The sequence below is a fragment of the Rattus norvegicus genome, chromosome 4 (assembly GCF_036323735.1).
Source record: "Rattus norvegicus strain BN/NHsdMcwi chromosome 4, GRCr8, whole genome shotgun sequence".
In the NCBI taxonomy this organism is placed as follows: domain Eukaryota; kingdom Metazoa; phylum Chordata; class Mammalia; order Rodentia; family Muridae; genus Rattus; species Rattus norvegicus.
Window position 1 is genome coordinate 41,107,197 of NC_086022.1, and position 14,081 is coordinate 41,121,277.

At 33.9% G+C, this 14,081-nt stretch overlaps 1 protein-coding gene across 11 annotated transcripts in view; it reads left to right on the forward strand.

The window, feature by feature from the left end:
• Phf14 (PHD finger protein 14) overlaps positions 1-14,081 on the forward strand; it is a 186,147-nt gene that overhangs the window by 131,300 nt on the left and 40,766 nt on the right. For 4 of the 11 annotated variants that reach the window (XM_006236105.5, XM_006236104.5, XM_039108097.2 and 1 more), the window contains 2 exons: positions 7,968-7,997; positions 8,672-8,789. The exons of 1 other annotated variant lie outside the window; for it this stretch is intronic. In XM_006236105.5, coding sequence (XP_006236167.1) covers positions 7,968-7,997; positions 8,672-8,789 — 148 coding nt within the window. Of the gene's footprint in view, positions 1-132; positions 5,822-7,967; positions 7,998-8,671; positions 8,790-14,081 lie in introns of those variants that run through there. 6 more of the 11 variants (XM_063286469.1, XM_063286471.1, NM_001398908.1 and 3 more) reach the window with 3 other exon arrangements.

Sequence of the window (14,081 nt, forward strand, 5' to 3'; positions counted from 1 at the left end):
TAGGGTGAGGATTTCTATCTCTTTGTTATTTGAGTCTACTGTGGTATTATTAGTATGTTTCAATAAGACATAGTTCAGAGCTGCTATGATCTTTAAATGTTAATGCTCTTTTCTTATCACTTTACTGTGTAGATACCCTTCATGAGACCCAACTCTGCCACAGCTCATCCTCGGAGGCAATCCCGGAAACCTCTTTTATAAGTGTGATTTTAAAAATGCGGATAAAACTCTCAATAGAGCATATAAACTAAAGGAGACCAGCTGTCTTGTCCTTCCCATAAGCTTATCACTGCAAAAGTGCTTTTGCTTGTCAAGTTTGCATAGAATGTAATTGATTGGTTTATTATATGGGTAGACAAGGCAGTTAATTTGCCTGTGTGGATTTTTCCCTTTTTCTATTTTTCTTCTCTCTCTCTTTTTCCCTTCCTCCTTCCCCCTTTCAATATTCAGAAACACTTGGTGTATGCATTATTAAAAACAAGAGTGAGTAATGTCTTGTCAGAATTATTTTAGTGGGTAAATGTCTTTCCTCTTGTTTCTTTGGCAAAAGACGATACAGTATTTGGACTGAAAACTACAGGGAGCAGTAGGACTTTACCTGCTCTGTGCTCCCCTGTTACTGAATGAATATCTCTCTGTTATTTGTAAAAAGGAGAATGCTTTCCACTGATCTGTAAGTCTGTACCACCTCATTTGCTACATGTATTCACACACAAGAGCAGCTCTAGGCTCATATTTAATGCTATTTCTATCTGTATATTCCGCAAAAGGGAAAGACTGGTGAAGACTACAACTCTGAGTCCTGTGGAAGCACTTGATATAAGCACGGACATTTTATAACTAGAATTTAAAGTCAAGAATGAACATAGTATCTGTACTAGTGTTTAGGTAACTTCTCAGAAATACCCAACTCTATTCCTTATTGTTTTATTTACTATGAACTTGCTGTGTTCCATTTAATTTTACTTTTGAACTCAAATGTGAAGCTGTGAAATGCGGGACACACAGAGCTTGTTGAGTGTGCCGCCCGCCCGCTGAAAGATCTTCACCAGCCCTGTGTCTTCCCAGAGGCTCAGAGCTTACCTTTGATCCTCACGCTTTACCGATCCAGTTTTAAGTCAACGGCAGAAATACTTTGAATATTGCACCACTTAATCTTGAACTGATTTAGAAGAGACTGATGAAATTGGAATGCACATATCCATGTAAATTGTCAAATTGTCTCTTGAAATTCCATTGTTTATCATATGGCTTTGGACCTTTTCAGGTATAAGGGCATTTGGAATAGTTTAAACTTTAGGATTAGAATAGAGAATGCCTTAGATAGTAAATGCAAGTGTAATTGTAAAGCCGGTGTTTCTAGTGATCTAGTAGTTATAGGAACCATATGATTGGATAAAATGTTTAGTAAAATTAAATATGTATGAAATAATGTATAAGGATACTAGTAATTTATTGAATTTATTGCACTGAAAAAATACTCATAATCCTTAGGAAAAGCAGTATGCTTTCTCTGAGTCTTAAGAGAGAAACAGTTGATATTACTTAATTTATGGAAAAGATGGGAAACTCCAGCAAAATTAAGAAAAACTGACAGTGGATGCTTACCATTTTTCAAATGAACTATACTGTAGTCCAGTTGTCTTTAGCATAAGGTAAGAAAACATTAATGGATATTTTCTTAATTTATGGTTTCTTGTTCTCTCTGATGGGTTTTTGTTTTGGTTCTGAGAAATCATAGGTAGCATAGCTGTACTCGCAGTGTTGACTCAAAACTCTTCACAGTGGTTATGACTGGGACAGTGTAATTGTCATTCTTCATTCAGTCTTTAGTGCTAGTAAAAGACCCATGTTACATGTTTGTCACATGTTACAGGTATAAACTTCACAGTTCCTACATGATATAGTCTTTAAAGTCACACTCAGAACAGCCTTTCTTTAATAATCTCCTAAATGAAGTACAAAATTAACTTTTGTCTATTATTGGTCTTTTACTGTTCAAAGGGAAAATTAATGTTTATCTGAGAAAACATTTCTAAGTAATTAATATCTCATAAATATATGTAAGAGAATGACAGCCCAGGTATTTGACATTTATTTGGTGCAGGATAGGAAGCAGGAGAAATACTAAAATGTCAGGAAAGGGATGATATTTTAAGGGAGAGTGCTTAATTGGTGAGGTGCCATATTAGCATCAGTGCCTACCCACGTGAAAGGCTGGCTTATAATCCTACTGAGGCAAAACAAAGACCAAAGGATCTCTGTGATTGACTGATCAGCCACCCTACAGATTTGGCAAATAGGCCAATGACAGACCCTATGTCAAAAAATGTAGTGGAGGGTTTCTAAAGCCGTGTGGCAGACCAACACATGCGTACGCATGCACGCATGCATGCACGCACACACATGCTATTACCTCTCCTAAAACATAATTACCTCCCCAACACTTACATAATATTGGGAGGGAGATTAAATGCCTCTGAAATTCAAAATGGCTGATAGAGTAGTAATAGATCAGAGTCACAAGAAGAATTTTTTGAGACTCAGTTGGGCTCATCTTATTCTCCAGCTCCACCAAATGTACTCTCATACCTTTCTGGAGTTTCTAATTGTGGGTCTATGATGAAACTCAAAATCTGAGTTTGTAACAGGTTTCAAATAATGTTAATTTAGCTGGTCAAAGACATTACTTTGAGAAGAATTCATATACAGTTATTTGTTTAAAATAATCTGATTTATTCAGTGCTGATTAATGAGTGTTGGTTTAATGCCTTTTAGGGGCCCTTTGTATAAAGAGGTTTGTAGAAAAGTAGTATCTTCTGAAACACATAACATACAACTTTCTTAATTGAAAAGACTTTAAATTAAACATTTATTTCACTGAAGAAAAACATTGCTTGTCCAAAATGTCATAATTCTTTCATTAAAAATAGTTATGAATGATATAAAAACAATATTTAGCCTTAGCTTGTATCGAATTTAATTTAGATATTTATGCATCAGTTATGTATCACCACATCTTGTGTTTCTTATATTTTTGGTTGTGAGCCTAGCCTTTAACGGCTGAGCCATCTCTCCAGCCCACATCTTGTGTTTCTTGAATGTGTATCTGAAACCATATGTGGCATAAAAATAGATTTCTGAAAAATAATGTTCACATTTGTTAAGTTACTTTCCCATTTAGGCAATAGTGAAATACTTTTTTAAGCACTCAGATTTACAAACTTTAAACACATACATGCACATACAAACACATACAAAACCCCTCGTAAGTATGTTTTACTTCACGCACAATATGGAAATATGTCACCAAAATCTGTTTTGATTCAGAAGGAATCTGCAGCAGATTATTAGAATATTAACATTTTCTGAAACATTTTCCGTTTTCTGAAATTATTTTTGACTATTGAAACTTGTTTAAGAGACTTCCTCAAAACACGTACAGACATGACAAAACATATGAAGGCAGAATTTATCTATATCTGCCTGAGTCACCACTTTGTAAATTTATATATTTATAAGGAATGTGAACGGAGTTGGGATTTATAAGAGGTTCTTTATAGGAGAAAAATGTAGGTTTCTTTCCTGTAGCGATCACTGCAAGGTGCTCTGTAAGCCTGTCAGTAAGATTGACTGCTGTTCAGGTACATAGGATGTAATGAAATTGAATGTTCATGCTGGGCTTGGTAAATAGAATGAGGTTGACCTCCTAGCCATTATCTCATTTATCTGATTTACATTGTGAAATCAAGATCTACACTATTGATTGGAGTATAATTAGTTAATTGTGAACAGGAAAATACAAAGTTACATGGAGCTTGAACACAGCAGGTTGTAGTGCTAAAAACGTTCCAAGGGCATGAGCAGATGGAGATCAGTTTATTAGAGAATAAAGCAGACGTGTTTCAGGTATGGAAATGTCTAATCATTCTCTCAAGCTGTGACGAGATATTTGACCTTATTGTGTATTGCCTTGTTTGATGTTCTGGGTTTTGTTGGTTTTTTTGTTTTGTTTTGTTTTCTTATTTCACTTTTGAAGTTGCAACCTGGCTGTTGCAGGTGTAGATAATGAGTTGATGCCACTCTTTAGGCGGGCTTGGATTTGGCTTTTCCCAAATCGTGTTTCACTTTATCAGTATTCACCTGTAATACTGATTTTAGACTCCCACCACCCACTCATTCACTGTTGTCTGTGAGAGAAATACTCAGTAGAATTAACGAAATAGCTTTCTGTGCTCCACCTTGCTCTGATATCTGTGATATATGACTTAAAACGAGTTTCTAATTAATTTGTATAGGAAATGTTTATGTAAGTGGTGACTTGCACTAAAATTGCTACATTTTACAAAAATTAACATATTTTACTTATAGGTATTATACCATTAACAGTTCATATCGTTTAAAAAATGTTAAGGGCCTCAGTATATATTCCACTTGTTTAGAATGTACATTAAATTGAAATGACTGGTCAGTGTTCACTGTAATAACTTATGACAGTTAGTTGCTGCAATTGTATTTAAATGGCTAGCTAGTAAGGTTTTATTTAAGCAGTGTTATTAGTCAAGACTAATCGAAGAGGAAGTCAGAAGATCCAGCCAATCAGTTCTCTAGATGCTCATGTTTCTAAATGAAAACTGCAGTGTTCTGTAGTTTCAGACACAGCTACTTTACTCAGCATTGTTTAGGGAATACTCACTATTGTGCTCCATTAAGGTAATAGAATACCTACAGTTATCAACACCAATGTAACCGTAAAACAGCACACCCCTTTTAAAGTCTGAGCCTCAGATTCTGGTTATTTTTAAAGGCCAATTTGTCATGTGGCCATAAACTGTTTGCTTAGGAGGTGCACTCACTTATATCATATTATATCATATTATTTACTTGGCAGCTAGGTTTCTTTTAAAGGAATTACTTAGTGTATGCCACAAATAACCTTATTGTTGTTGGAAATTAAGAAAGCTAAAGAAACCCTTTAGAGCAATGGTTCTCAGTCTTCCTAAGGTTGTGACCCTTTCATACACTTTAGCTCATTGCAGTAAGAACCAATCAAAATTATTTTTGTCGGTCTTTCGTAACTTTAATTTTGTTACAGTTATGAATTATAATGTAAATATGTATGTTTTCTGTGGTCTTAGGCAAATCCTATAAAAGGATCATTCAATCCTCCAAAGGGGTCACAGACCCCCAAGTTGAGAACCATTGTTCCAGCACCTTGACTAGTTTGCCTTTAGGCATAGAGAAAATATTGAGTCAGATATATTTGCTTATTTCCACTTTGTCAGCAGTCACTCAATACCTAGGTTATTGCTTGTGTGGATCATAGCACATAGGAAGATCAATCATCTTCTCTTCTTCTCTAGTGTGCTGTAACACTAAGTAAGTATTTTAATAAAAATAGAGCTGTGCTTATTTAGTCTCTACATTTTCCTAAATCAACTTACAGAATATCGTAGAGAACTTCTCTGTCATTTGTGTTTGTATCAAATCTTAATGTAGAATGTAGGAAGTTGTACTTAATCGGTACTTGATTGGTCAGATTGTGTTTTACACTAGAAATGGGCTTTGTTTCGTTTCACTAAACTATAAATTTTAGGATTCCCTGTAGTCTAATGTGAACAATATTTACTAAATACTTTAAATATACTTCTTTAATCATCTCATTTAGTTTTTATTTAAAGACACGCTCTTCATATGCTAAATTTATATTTTGTTTATGATTAAGGTTCGTCCTTTTTATTATAATGTGCTACTGGTACAATAATGCTTTTCTTATATCAACATTTGTTTTGTTTAATAAAGTATATTGTGTTACATCACAGTCCTTTTCTTGGTCAATGACTTCTTTTGAAAATTTACATTTTAATCATTAATTTTGACAAATTAAGTATGTTATTGTATTGCTGCAATTAAAATGTTTTCAAGTACTTATTAGAAATAGAAACTAAGTAAAATTAATCAGTAAATTTTTTTATCCTATTATAGTTTTCAGGGCATTGCCTCATATAATACTTAGTTTTTGAATTTTAAAAATTTACTAGTTACTAAGTTTTGATAAAAATTTCACAGTGGTGTGTGTTCATAGGATATACAGTCTACTATTTTAAACTTCAATACTCTATGTTTTAATGGTATCTCATAAATTTGTCAGTAGGCCTAGTTAACACAAATTTTTGCAAATTCTGCTTGATTTCATCTCTGCCATGTAGGATATACTTGTTACTAGTACTTTCAATTATGATTTTGTTTCAATTTATCAGAATTAATGAAATTTTTCTATATGAAATAACCTGTAAAATTTCTTTGAATATCATATTATTTACTTGGCAAACTATTGACTTCAAGTGGGGTATTTTTCTATGTTTTTCTTTCTCTCTCTTGGATTTTGGTGGTTGCTAGGATAGAGACCACCGCTTTATGGTATTTAAACTTGGACTTGAAGCCTTTACTTACTGGTGAGTAAGCGAGGACCTTAGAGAACTATCCTAACACCCCCATTGTCTGCCATCATGAAAAAGACGACCTGAAATGTATCCTGATGAAGGTGTCAGGAAGAATTAGGTCATCTCTAAAGAGCAAATGCTTCACAGCATCTTCTGAAAGAGCTCCCAATACCAGAACAGGTATTGGATCATTTAAAAATTTTAATGTGTTTTTAGATGCCTCATTTCAAACACTGTCAATTTGCATAGCCTTAATAGTTTTGGTGGCCTAATTTCTGCATACAGAAGTTCTGTAAGAAAATTATGGTTGTAAAAATATACTGATACTATTAGAGGCAATGTGTGGTAGATTTTAAGCAAGTAAGAACCTTGAAGACCTGAAAAAAATTGAACATAAAAAAGTCAGACAAAACAGCAGATGAATAGTATTTTTACACAAAAACAAAGCACCAACTGTAATTCAAGCTGATGATCCTAAATATTGTATATATTCTCCCTGATGAACCAAATAATGGAATTCTTTATAACATTTCCATCAAAAATTAGTGACATATTCTATTCCCTACACTTAAAGCAGTGTTGCCTTCCTATCTATGACTCCAAACCTTCTTACCAACTTAGAAACAATCTTACTTAAATGTTTTTTTTCAATTGTAGTATTTAGTGTAATGGAAATTTTAGTTAGTGAAAGGTAAATATATTCAAATGACAAAGAAAGATCCTGAGTATTAATTCTGTGGGCTTACTATATGATATCCTTATTTTACATTTGATATTAGCTATATGATCTTATTTTTAAACATCAGAGAAACAGTTATTTGACCATTTAATTTTTACTGTATTTTTAGATGTCTTATTTCAAACAATGGTATAATATATAGCATTTACCAGTTTTATTTTTTTCACTTCTATAACTGGAATTTCAGTAAACGTACAATTTAAGTTCATTTCCTGGTTCTCAGAGTTTTGAGAAAAGTTCATTTACTTATTTCAGTGACAAGGACTGAGTTTTGGAGCAATAGTGAGTAAGCCATGGTGGGTAACTATCTTGTACTTGGTGTGCCTGCATGATTTGACTCTGGAATTCTGAAATGGGTCCTTGAAAGGCTAGGTTTTTGTAGCATGATAAGGAATTCTGGCTAAAAGTATAGATTATTGTTTCCTTTATTGTGATCATTTTTAAAGTTACTTTTCTTTTTGGCATATGCATAAGAATAGCTCCTTTCTAATTTTCCCAATGCTTATTGACTAGGAATTTTGTGTTGTACTCAAGCAACCTGCTTAGTAAATTCCTCCTTTGGTGTTTTAGTTATAAGTTAATTGACTTAGAGGGCTCTAGCCAGTGAGAAATGACTAATAAAGAGAATTCGATTGGTTAAAAAAGTACTCCTTTGTAATTTAAAATACAAAGAAAATCAGAAATAAAACCCATTTTGATACTAGTTTCTCGATTTTGTGATTCCAGTTGATGCAAAATTCATTTTAAAAATCACTGAAATAATACAGATTTTTCTTCATTGTCAGCAGGATGAGATTGTCTGAAGCGAAGAATAGGTATGGTAGTTTCCTTAGATTATGTACATCATATGAGGCAAGAGACTATCAAATTATCTGCTAAGTGTAAATTATCCTCAGAAGTAACAGTACACAGAGAGAACTTGAAAAAAACTAGTGAGAATAACATACAGTCCTTGAAGTGGCTTCTTCCTGTATATTTAAATATTCTGTTACTTAACATAAAAAGATTATTTCTGCTGTAGATTTTGTTAGCATGCTATAAATGTTAGGAATTTAGAACGTTCATTTACAGTATACTGTAACTTGGAAAAATACAGAAATGAAATATAAATTGAATGGCAGTAATTACAGCTTAGACGTCTGTGAACTGTCTACTAGACAAATCATTAATACCCTTCATTCAAAATTGAATTTTGATTGCTAATTCTTTGCACATATGATTACATATATTTATTCATTCATATCTTAACATTTATATACTCTTAACTTTTTATCGTAGTTTGTTACTTGCAAATTATATTGTTTAAATTTTTCCTCTACAATATTTCTTTAAGATTTAGATCTTCTTTATTATAAATGTAAATTTCAGAATTTCCTGAGCAAAGATTAGAATTAAATGTTAGAGTTGTTATGTGTAACACTTTGTTCTTTTGTCTTTGAAATAAGTAGTTTCAACATTTAGATACACTATGACTCTGCTTGCCCTACAGATGTGATGAATGCAGACTGTGCTACCATTTTGGCTGTTTAGATCCTCCTTTGAAAAAATCTCCTAAACAAACAGGCTATGGATGGATATGTCAGGAATGTGATTCTTCATCTTCTAAGGTAAGGAGTAACAGTCTTAAAAAAAAGTTTCCTTTCATTTTGATAATTTTTTTATATCACAACATCCTTTCTGATTTTGAAAATTAAGAAAACTATAATATACAACATAAATTTCATCTATATAAATATTTAACTGTTTTGTATGTCCTCTGTATTACTCTAGAATATTAACTATTGTTATAATAGGATAATGTCTCTGCTAATTTATTGCATTGAGGCCATAGCAGGGAAGAACTGTTAGTCAAAAAGCTTAACAATAAAATCCTATTTTATTTCGGAGATGATTCATCTTAAGATAAAGTAAATTAAGGTTGTTTCACAGACTCAGGATGTTTTAAAAAGATCTAATTTTAATGATCTAAACTTATTTTATTTAAGTAGAAAAGATAAGAATCAAATAAGTTTACCAGTTATCTTCTAAAATAAACTCTGAATTTCTTCAGAGTATCAGTTTTTTACCTTTAAATTATGGCAGTGAATAGTTTCTATTTGTTTGTTTGTTTGTTTAAAGCCCCTGAAGTGAGTCCTTGCACTTATTTCTCAGAAGTGCTGAATATATTTGAATGAGGACTTAATGAGTAGGTATAGGTTAACATTATTATTCCATAGCGTGATAATGGAAAAAATGCTTATTGTAGTATGAGAGTCACTTTTTTAAATAAGTTGAATCAATATGGAATTGATGTCAAATTTAATGAAATTGTTATTCTAAAAGTTAATTTTATTTTTACAATGTTGTTGAATCAGAAATATTCCTTTTTATTTAAAGATTTATTTATTTTATATATAGGAACACACTGACTGTAGCTGTCCTCAGACACACCTAAAGAGGACATCAGATCCCATTACAGATGGCTGTGAGCCACCATGTGGTTGCTGGGATTTGAACTCAGGACCTCTGGAAGAGCAGTCAGTGCTCTTAACCACTGAGCCATCTCTCCAGCCCCAGAAATAGTCTTTTTTGTTGTTGTTGTTGTTGTTTTTTAACTGGACATTTTTAAATTTACATTTCAAATGTTATTCCCTTTCCTGGTTTCTGGTCCATAAGCCCCCTATCCCATCACCCGTCTCCCTTCTTCTATAAGGGTATGCTTCCCCTCCCTAACCACCCCTACCTTCCCACCTCCCTGCCCTAACATTCCCCTACACTGGGGGCTCCAGCCTTGGCAGGACCAAGGGCTTCTCCCATTGGTGCCCAGCAAGGCCATCCTCTGCTACACACGCACCTGGAGTCATGAGTCTGTCCATGTGCACTCTTTGGGTGGTGCTTTAGTCCCTGAGAGCTCTGGTTGGATGATATTGTTGTTCTTATGGGGTTGCAAACTCCTTCAGCTCCTTCAATCCTTTCTCGAACTCCTCTAATGTGGTAGTCTTAAGTATCAAAATTTATCCTAGCTTAACACAGATGCCTTATGAAACTGTTTCTTAAACTTCAAGATTATTGGTTTTTCAAAAGACAGTTTCTATCATTCACTAATGCTTTGTGCCTACAAAGTGGTCCCCATTTCTCCATCCCTACACCTCTCCTTCCATCCATCTGTGTAAACCAAATGCCCCGCCTCACTCGAAGCCTCTCATCAGCATTTAACTTGGTGAATCACTTCCTAGTCTTTCAGGTGCTTCCTTCCTTCCTGGTGCCTTAGTTTAATGGCTTCCTGTTCCCATTTTATTACAGTCCTTTCCTCTTTAGAAGCTGTCTGAAGAGCTCTCCCAAACTTACTTCTCTTTTATTGTTCTTTTCACCAGAGGCCTCCAAATGAAGCAAAACAAAGTGACATTTAATTTAATTCTATGTAACATTGTATTTTAATTTCTATGCCTGAAGATATTTATAATGTACATAAAAAGTTGAAAATATTTCTAGACTCTGTAAAATACTCTTTTCATCACAACTGACTTGGTTTTGCTTGGTTCACTTGGTTCACATTGTTAATCAGTAGTTTGGGTTTGGGTGTTTTATAGCAATTTAGCACTAAAGTATAGGTATATGATAATAAGTGACAAACCAATATTTTTACAATTGGTGAATAATTTACTATATTCATTCCATGGGTATAAATAGTAAATGTCCTGTAACAGAGGAGTTTTTCTGAAGATACAGTCTCAGCTCTGCATGAAAACCCAGCAGTGGTTTCCATCATCCTACATTTACAAATATGACCAGCAAAAATCAGAGAGCTTCTGTGCGTGCATTCCTGTCTTTTCCTCAGATTCGCTCCAGTGTTCTGTCTCAGTAATGACCTTTACTACAAAGTAGTACTGTTAGGCTCATAGATTGAATTAGGTACATATAAAAATTTAATTTCCATATTTTTGTGACTAGTTATGGACAGTTCCTTAGTTTTTTTCCTTAACTTTTATACTTATCAATTTTTAATGAACATAGGGCATTTGTTTTATAAAATACAATTTCCTAAGTTTTTGCGGTATGCACCTTCCATAAGAATATCACAGGTAGGGGTTGGGGATTTAGCTCAGTGGTAGAGCAAGCGCAAGGCCCTGGGTTCAGTCCCCAGCTCTGAAAAAAAGAAAAGAAAAAAAAAGAATACACAGGTAGTGGGACTGAGGAGATGGCTCAGTGGGTAAAGTGCATCCTGTACAGGTAAGCATCAGGACATCAGTGCAGATCACCAGCATCTCCATAAAAGCCTGGTGTTGCACTCTGTATCTGTAACCCTAGCACTGGGAGGGACAGAGACTGGCAGGTCTCTGGAGCTTGCTGACGAGCCAATCCAACCAACAGAACGAGTTCTGGATTTAGTAAGAGAGTCTGAGTGGGACAGGAAGATACATGGCATCTACCTCTGGCACCGTCAAATACAGACATAATTAAGTGCACCCACTTGCATGTGTGGTATAAAGTAGACTGAGTATTGTGTTCTTTAAATATATTTCTTAGTTCTTCCTGAGTTATCCTTGATGGAGATCTCAACAACTGTGTCAACTTACATACCCAAAGTGAAGCTACCTTGTCTGACATGGTTAAATGAATAGACATCTTTCTTTTAAAGTGGCTTCTTTTCCAGATCATATATTCAAAGATCGTACTGCAGATTGAAGTATGGTGACTGTTCTTGTTACTTTTCTCTCTTCATCCTTGTTCAAATTCCTTTATTGAGAAAAGCTATAGAGTTTGCATGACAGGTCTGTCTACCACAAGATGAGATAAGCAGGGAGAATTCTCTTTTACTTTTTCATTCTAGTGTGCTACTCTTTTTGAACAGTAATAAATTGTGAACTTTTATTCATAGAAAACTTACCTAATATCCTTATGTTAGATTTTCTGGAACCACATACGCATTACATACCAGCTGATCCAATTGGCATTTCTTGGTGATCAGTTACAATAGAATTACTCTAGTAGCAGGAACACAATTTTTAATGTATTTACTTTGTCCATTTTTTTGCAATAAGAAATTAAAATTTTGTAACTGATGTATAAAAACAAAAATATCAATGTATTTGTTTTCAAGTAAATAGTTTTGACATTTGTGCCTCTTTGGAAACTTCATAGAGCAATCTCCCCAAGGAGTATCTTGACACAATACATTAAACAAGCACATTTAATTGAACCTGGTAATATGGGAGATTGAATGTCTAGATTTTATGTATTGTGAAGATTTATGGAAAATATTAAAATGATCTGCGCTTAAAAGTTCTTTTAAATTTGAAGCTTATAACTGACCCATAAAAAGGACTTTCTAATACTTTAACTATTCATTTGACCTCTGGGATTTTCTATGACATACAGGTTGGGTTATAGGTTTCTGAATTTAGCATTACTGAAAGAGAAATCATTCTCATGTAAAATACCACTTCCTGTCTGATGTAGTAGCTTTGGCCCTTGTGCACAGCGATTGCAGTTTACTGAAATGTGCTTCACTAGTCTTTCTGCGTTTTGATTTAGCCTTTGATGCTTTAAGACATGTAAAAATCTGTAAAAAGGAAAAGAAAGAAAAGGAAATGCTTTGTACTGTTCTGTCCATGAGAGTCCTATAGAACAAATCTGGGATGGAAGGTAGATTTGCTAAGTCTGTTTGTTTGTTTACTTTGACTGTGCATTGGTACTTTGCCTGTATACATGTCTGTATGAGGGTGTCAGACTCCTCAGAACTGGAGTTACAGACTGATGCGAGCTGCTGTTCGAGTGCTGAGAATTGAGCTTCTGTCTGGAAGAGCAGCCAAAGCCATCTCTAGCCCCTTGCTAAAGGTCTAAATATTTAATCTATGGTGTTTCATTCTCTCTAACTGCTTTAGGTTGTTTGTTTGTTTATTTGTTTGTTTGTTTGTTTGTTTTTAATGTAAACTTCGGATTTCCTCCTTGCTAGTGAGTAGGGTTAAACAACTCCAAGCTTCCTGTTGGGCTTTGGATGCTAAGCATATTTGTAGTTCTGATAACATTTTCCCTAGGGGAAAAATGTGTAAATGTCTTTTCACCTTGTCGTTTTTAATTGAGTGTTGTACTTTGGGGCTACTAGTAATATATCATTTCTGTTCCAAAATTATAGCCAGTGATCAAGTTAAAAAAGAATCAATTTGGTAGGCTACAAGAGTCTAAAGGCAGTCTGAGCTACATAGCAAGACTTAGTTTAATCACGAGAAGCCAACAGTAACAAAGGTTATAGTATATTGTTGCTTATGTTGTGAACTATTAATGGAAAAACTGCCTACTTAAGGAAGTTATGTGCTTTTTTATCATAGCAATATTTTATTAACAATTTTAGCAAAACAGATTATCTACTGTCATTCTTTTACACTATAGATGAAATCAGTACTGATCTGATAGGCTAATAATCTAACATTTTTACATGATTATATAATATAATTAATCATATGTTTTACCGAGTCATACCTGGAAATATGATTGTTTCCGATAAAATTTGTCAGTATTTATGATACACCTGTTTTGATATATTTCTTTACAGGATACAAAATAGTTAAAACATTTTAATATAGATAATTATTGTTTCCTAATGTACTCTAAAATAAATTTGCAGAATTAAAATACTAAAATTTGCTTTTCAAGATACGCTTATTACAAATGTGAAAAAGCCAATCCGTTTCCTGAGTTAAGTGGAGTGCGAGCCTGATGAGTTTATGCACCGTGCTGTGGGACGCCATGTATGACAGGAAACCCAACCAGAACTGAGAAAATCAAAGTACAGTAGGATACGCTATGGAAGTGCCTTTGAGAAATCACAGCGTCCTTCTGCCTTTTATTCTAAAATAGCACTTTGTGGTTTTTCTTATTTTCATTTTACAGCAAAAAAATATGTTTTTACATTTTTAAAA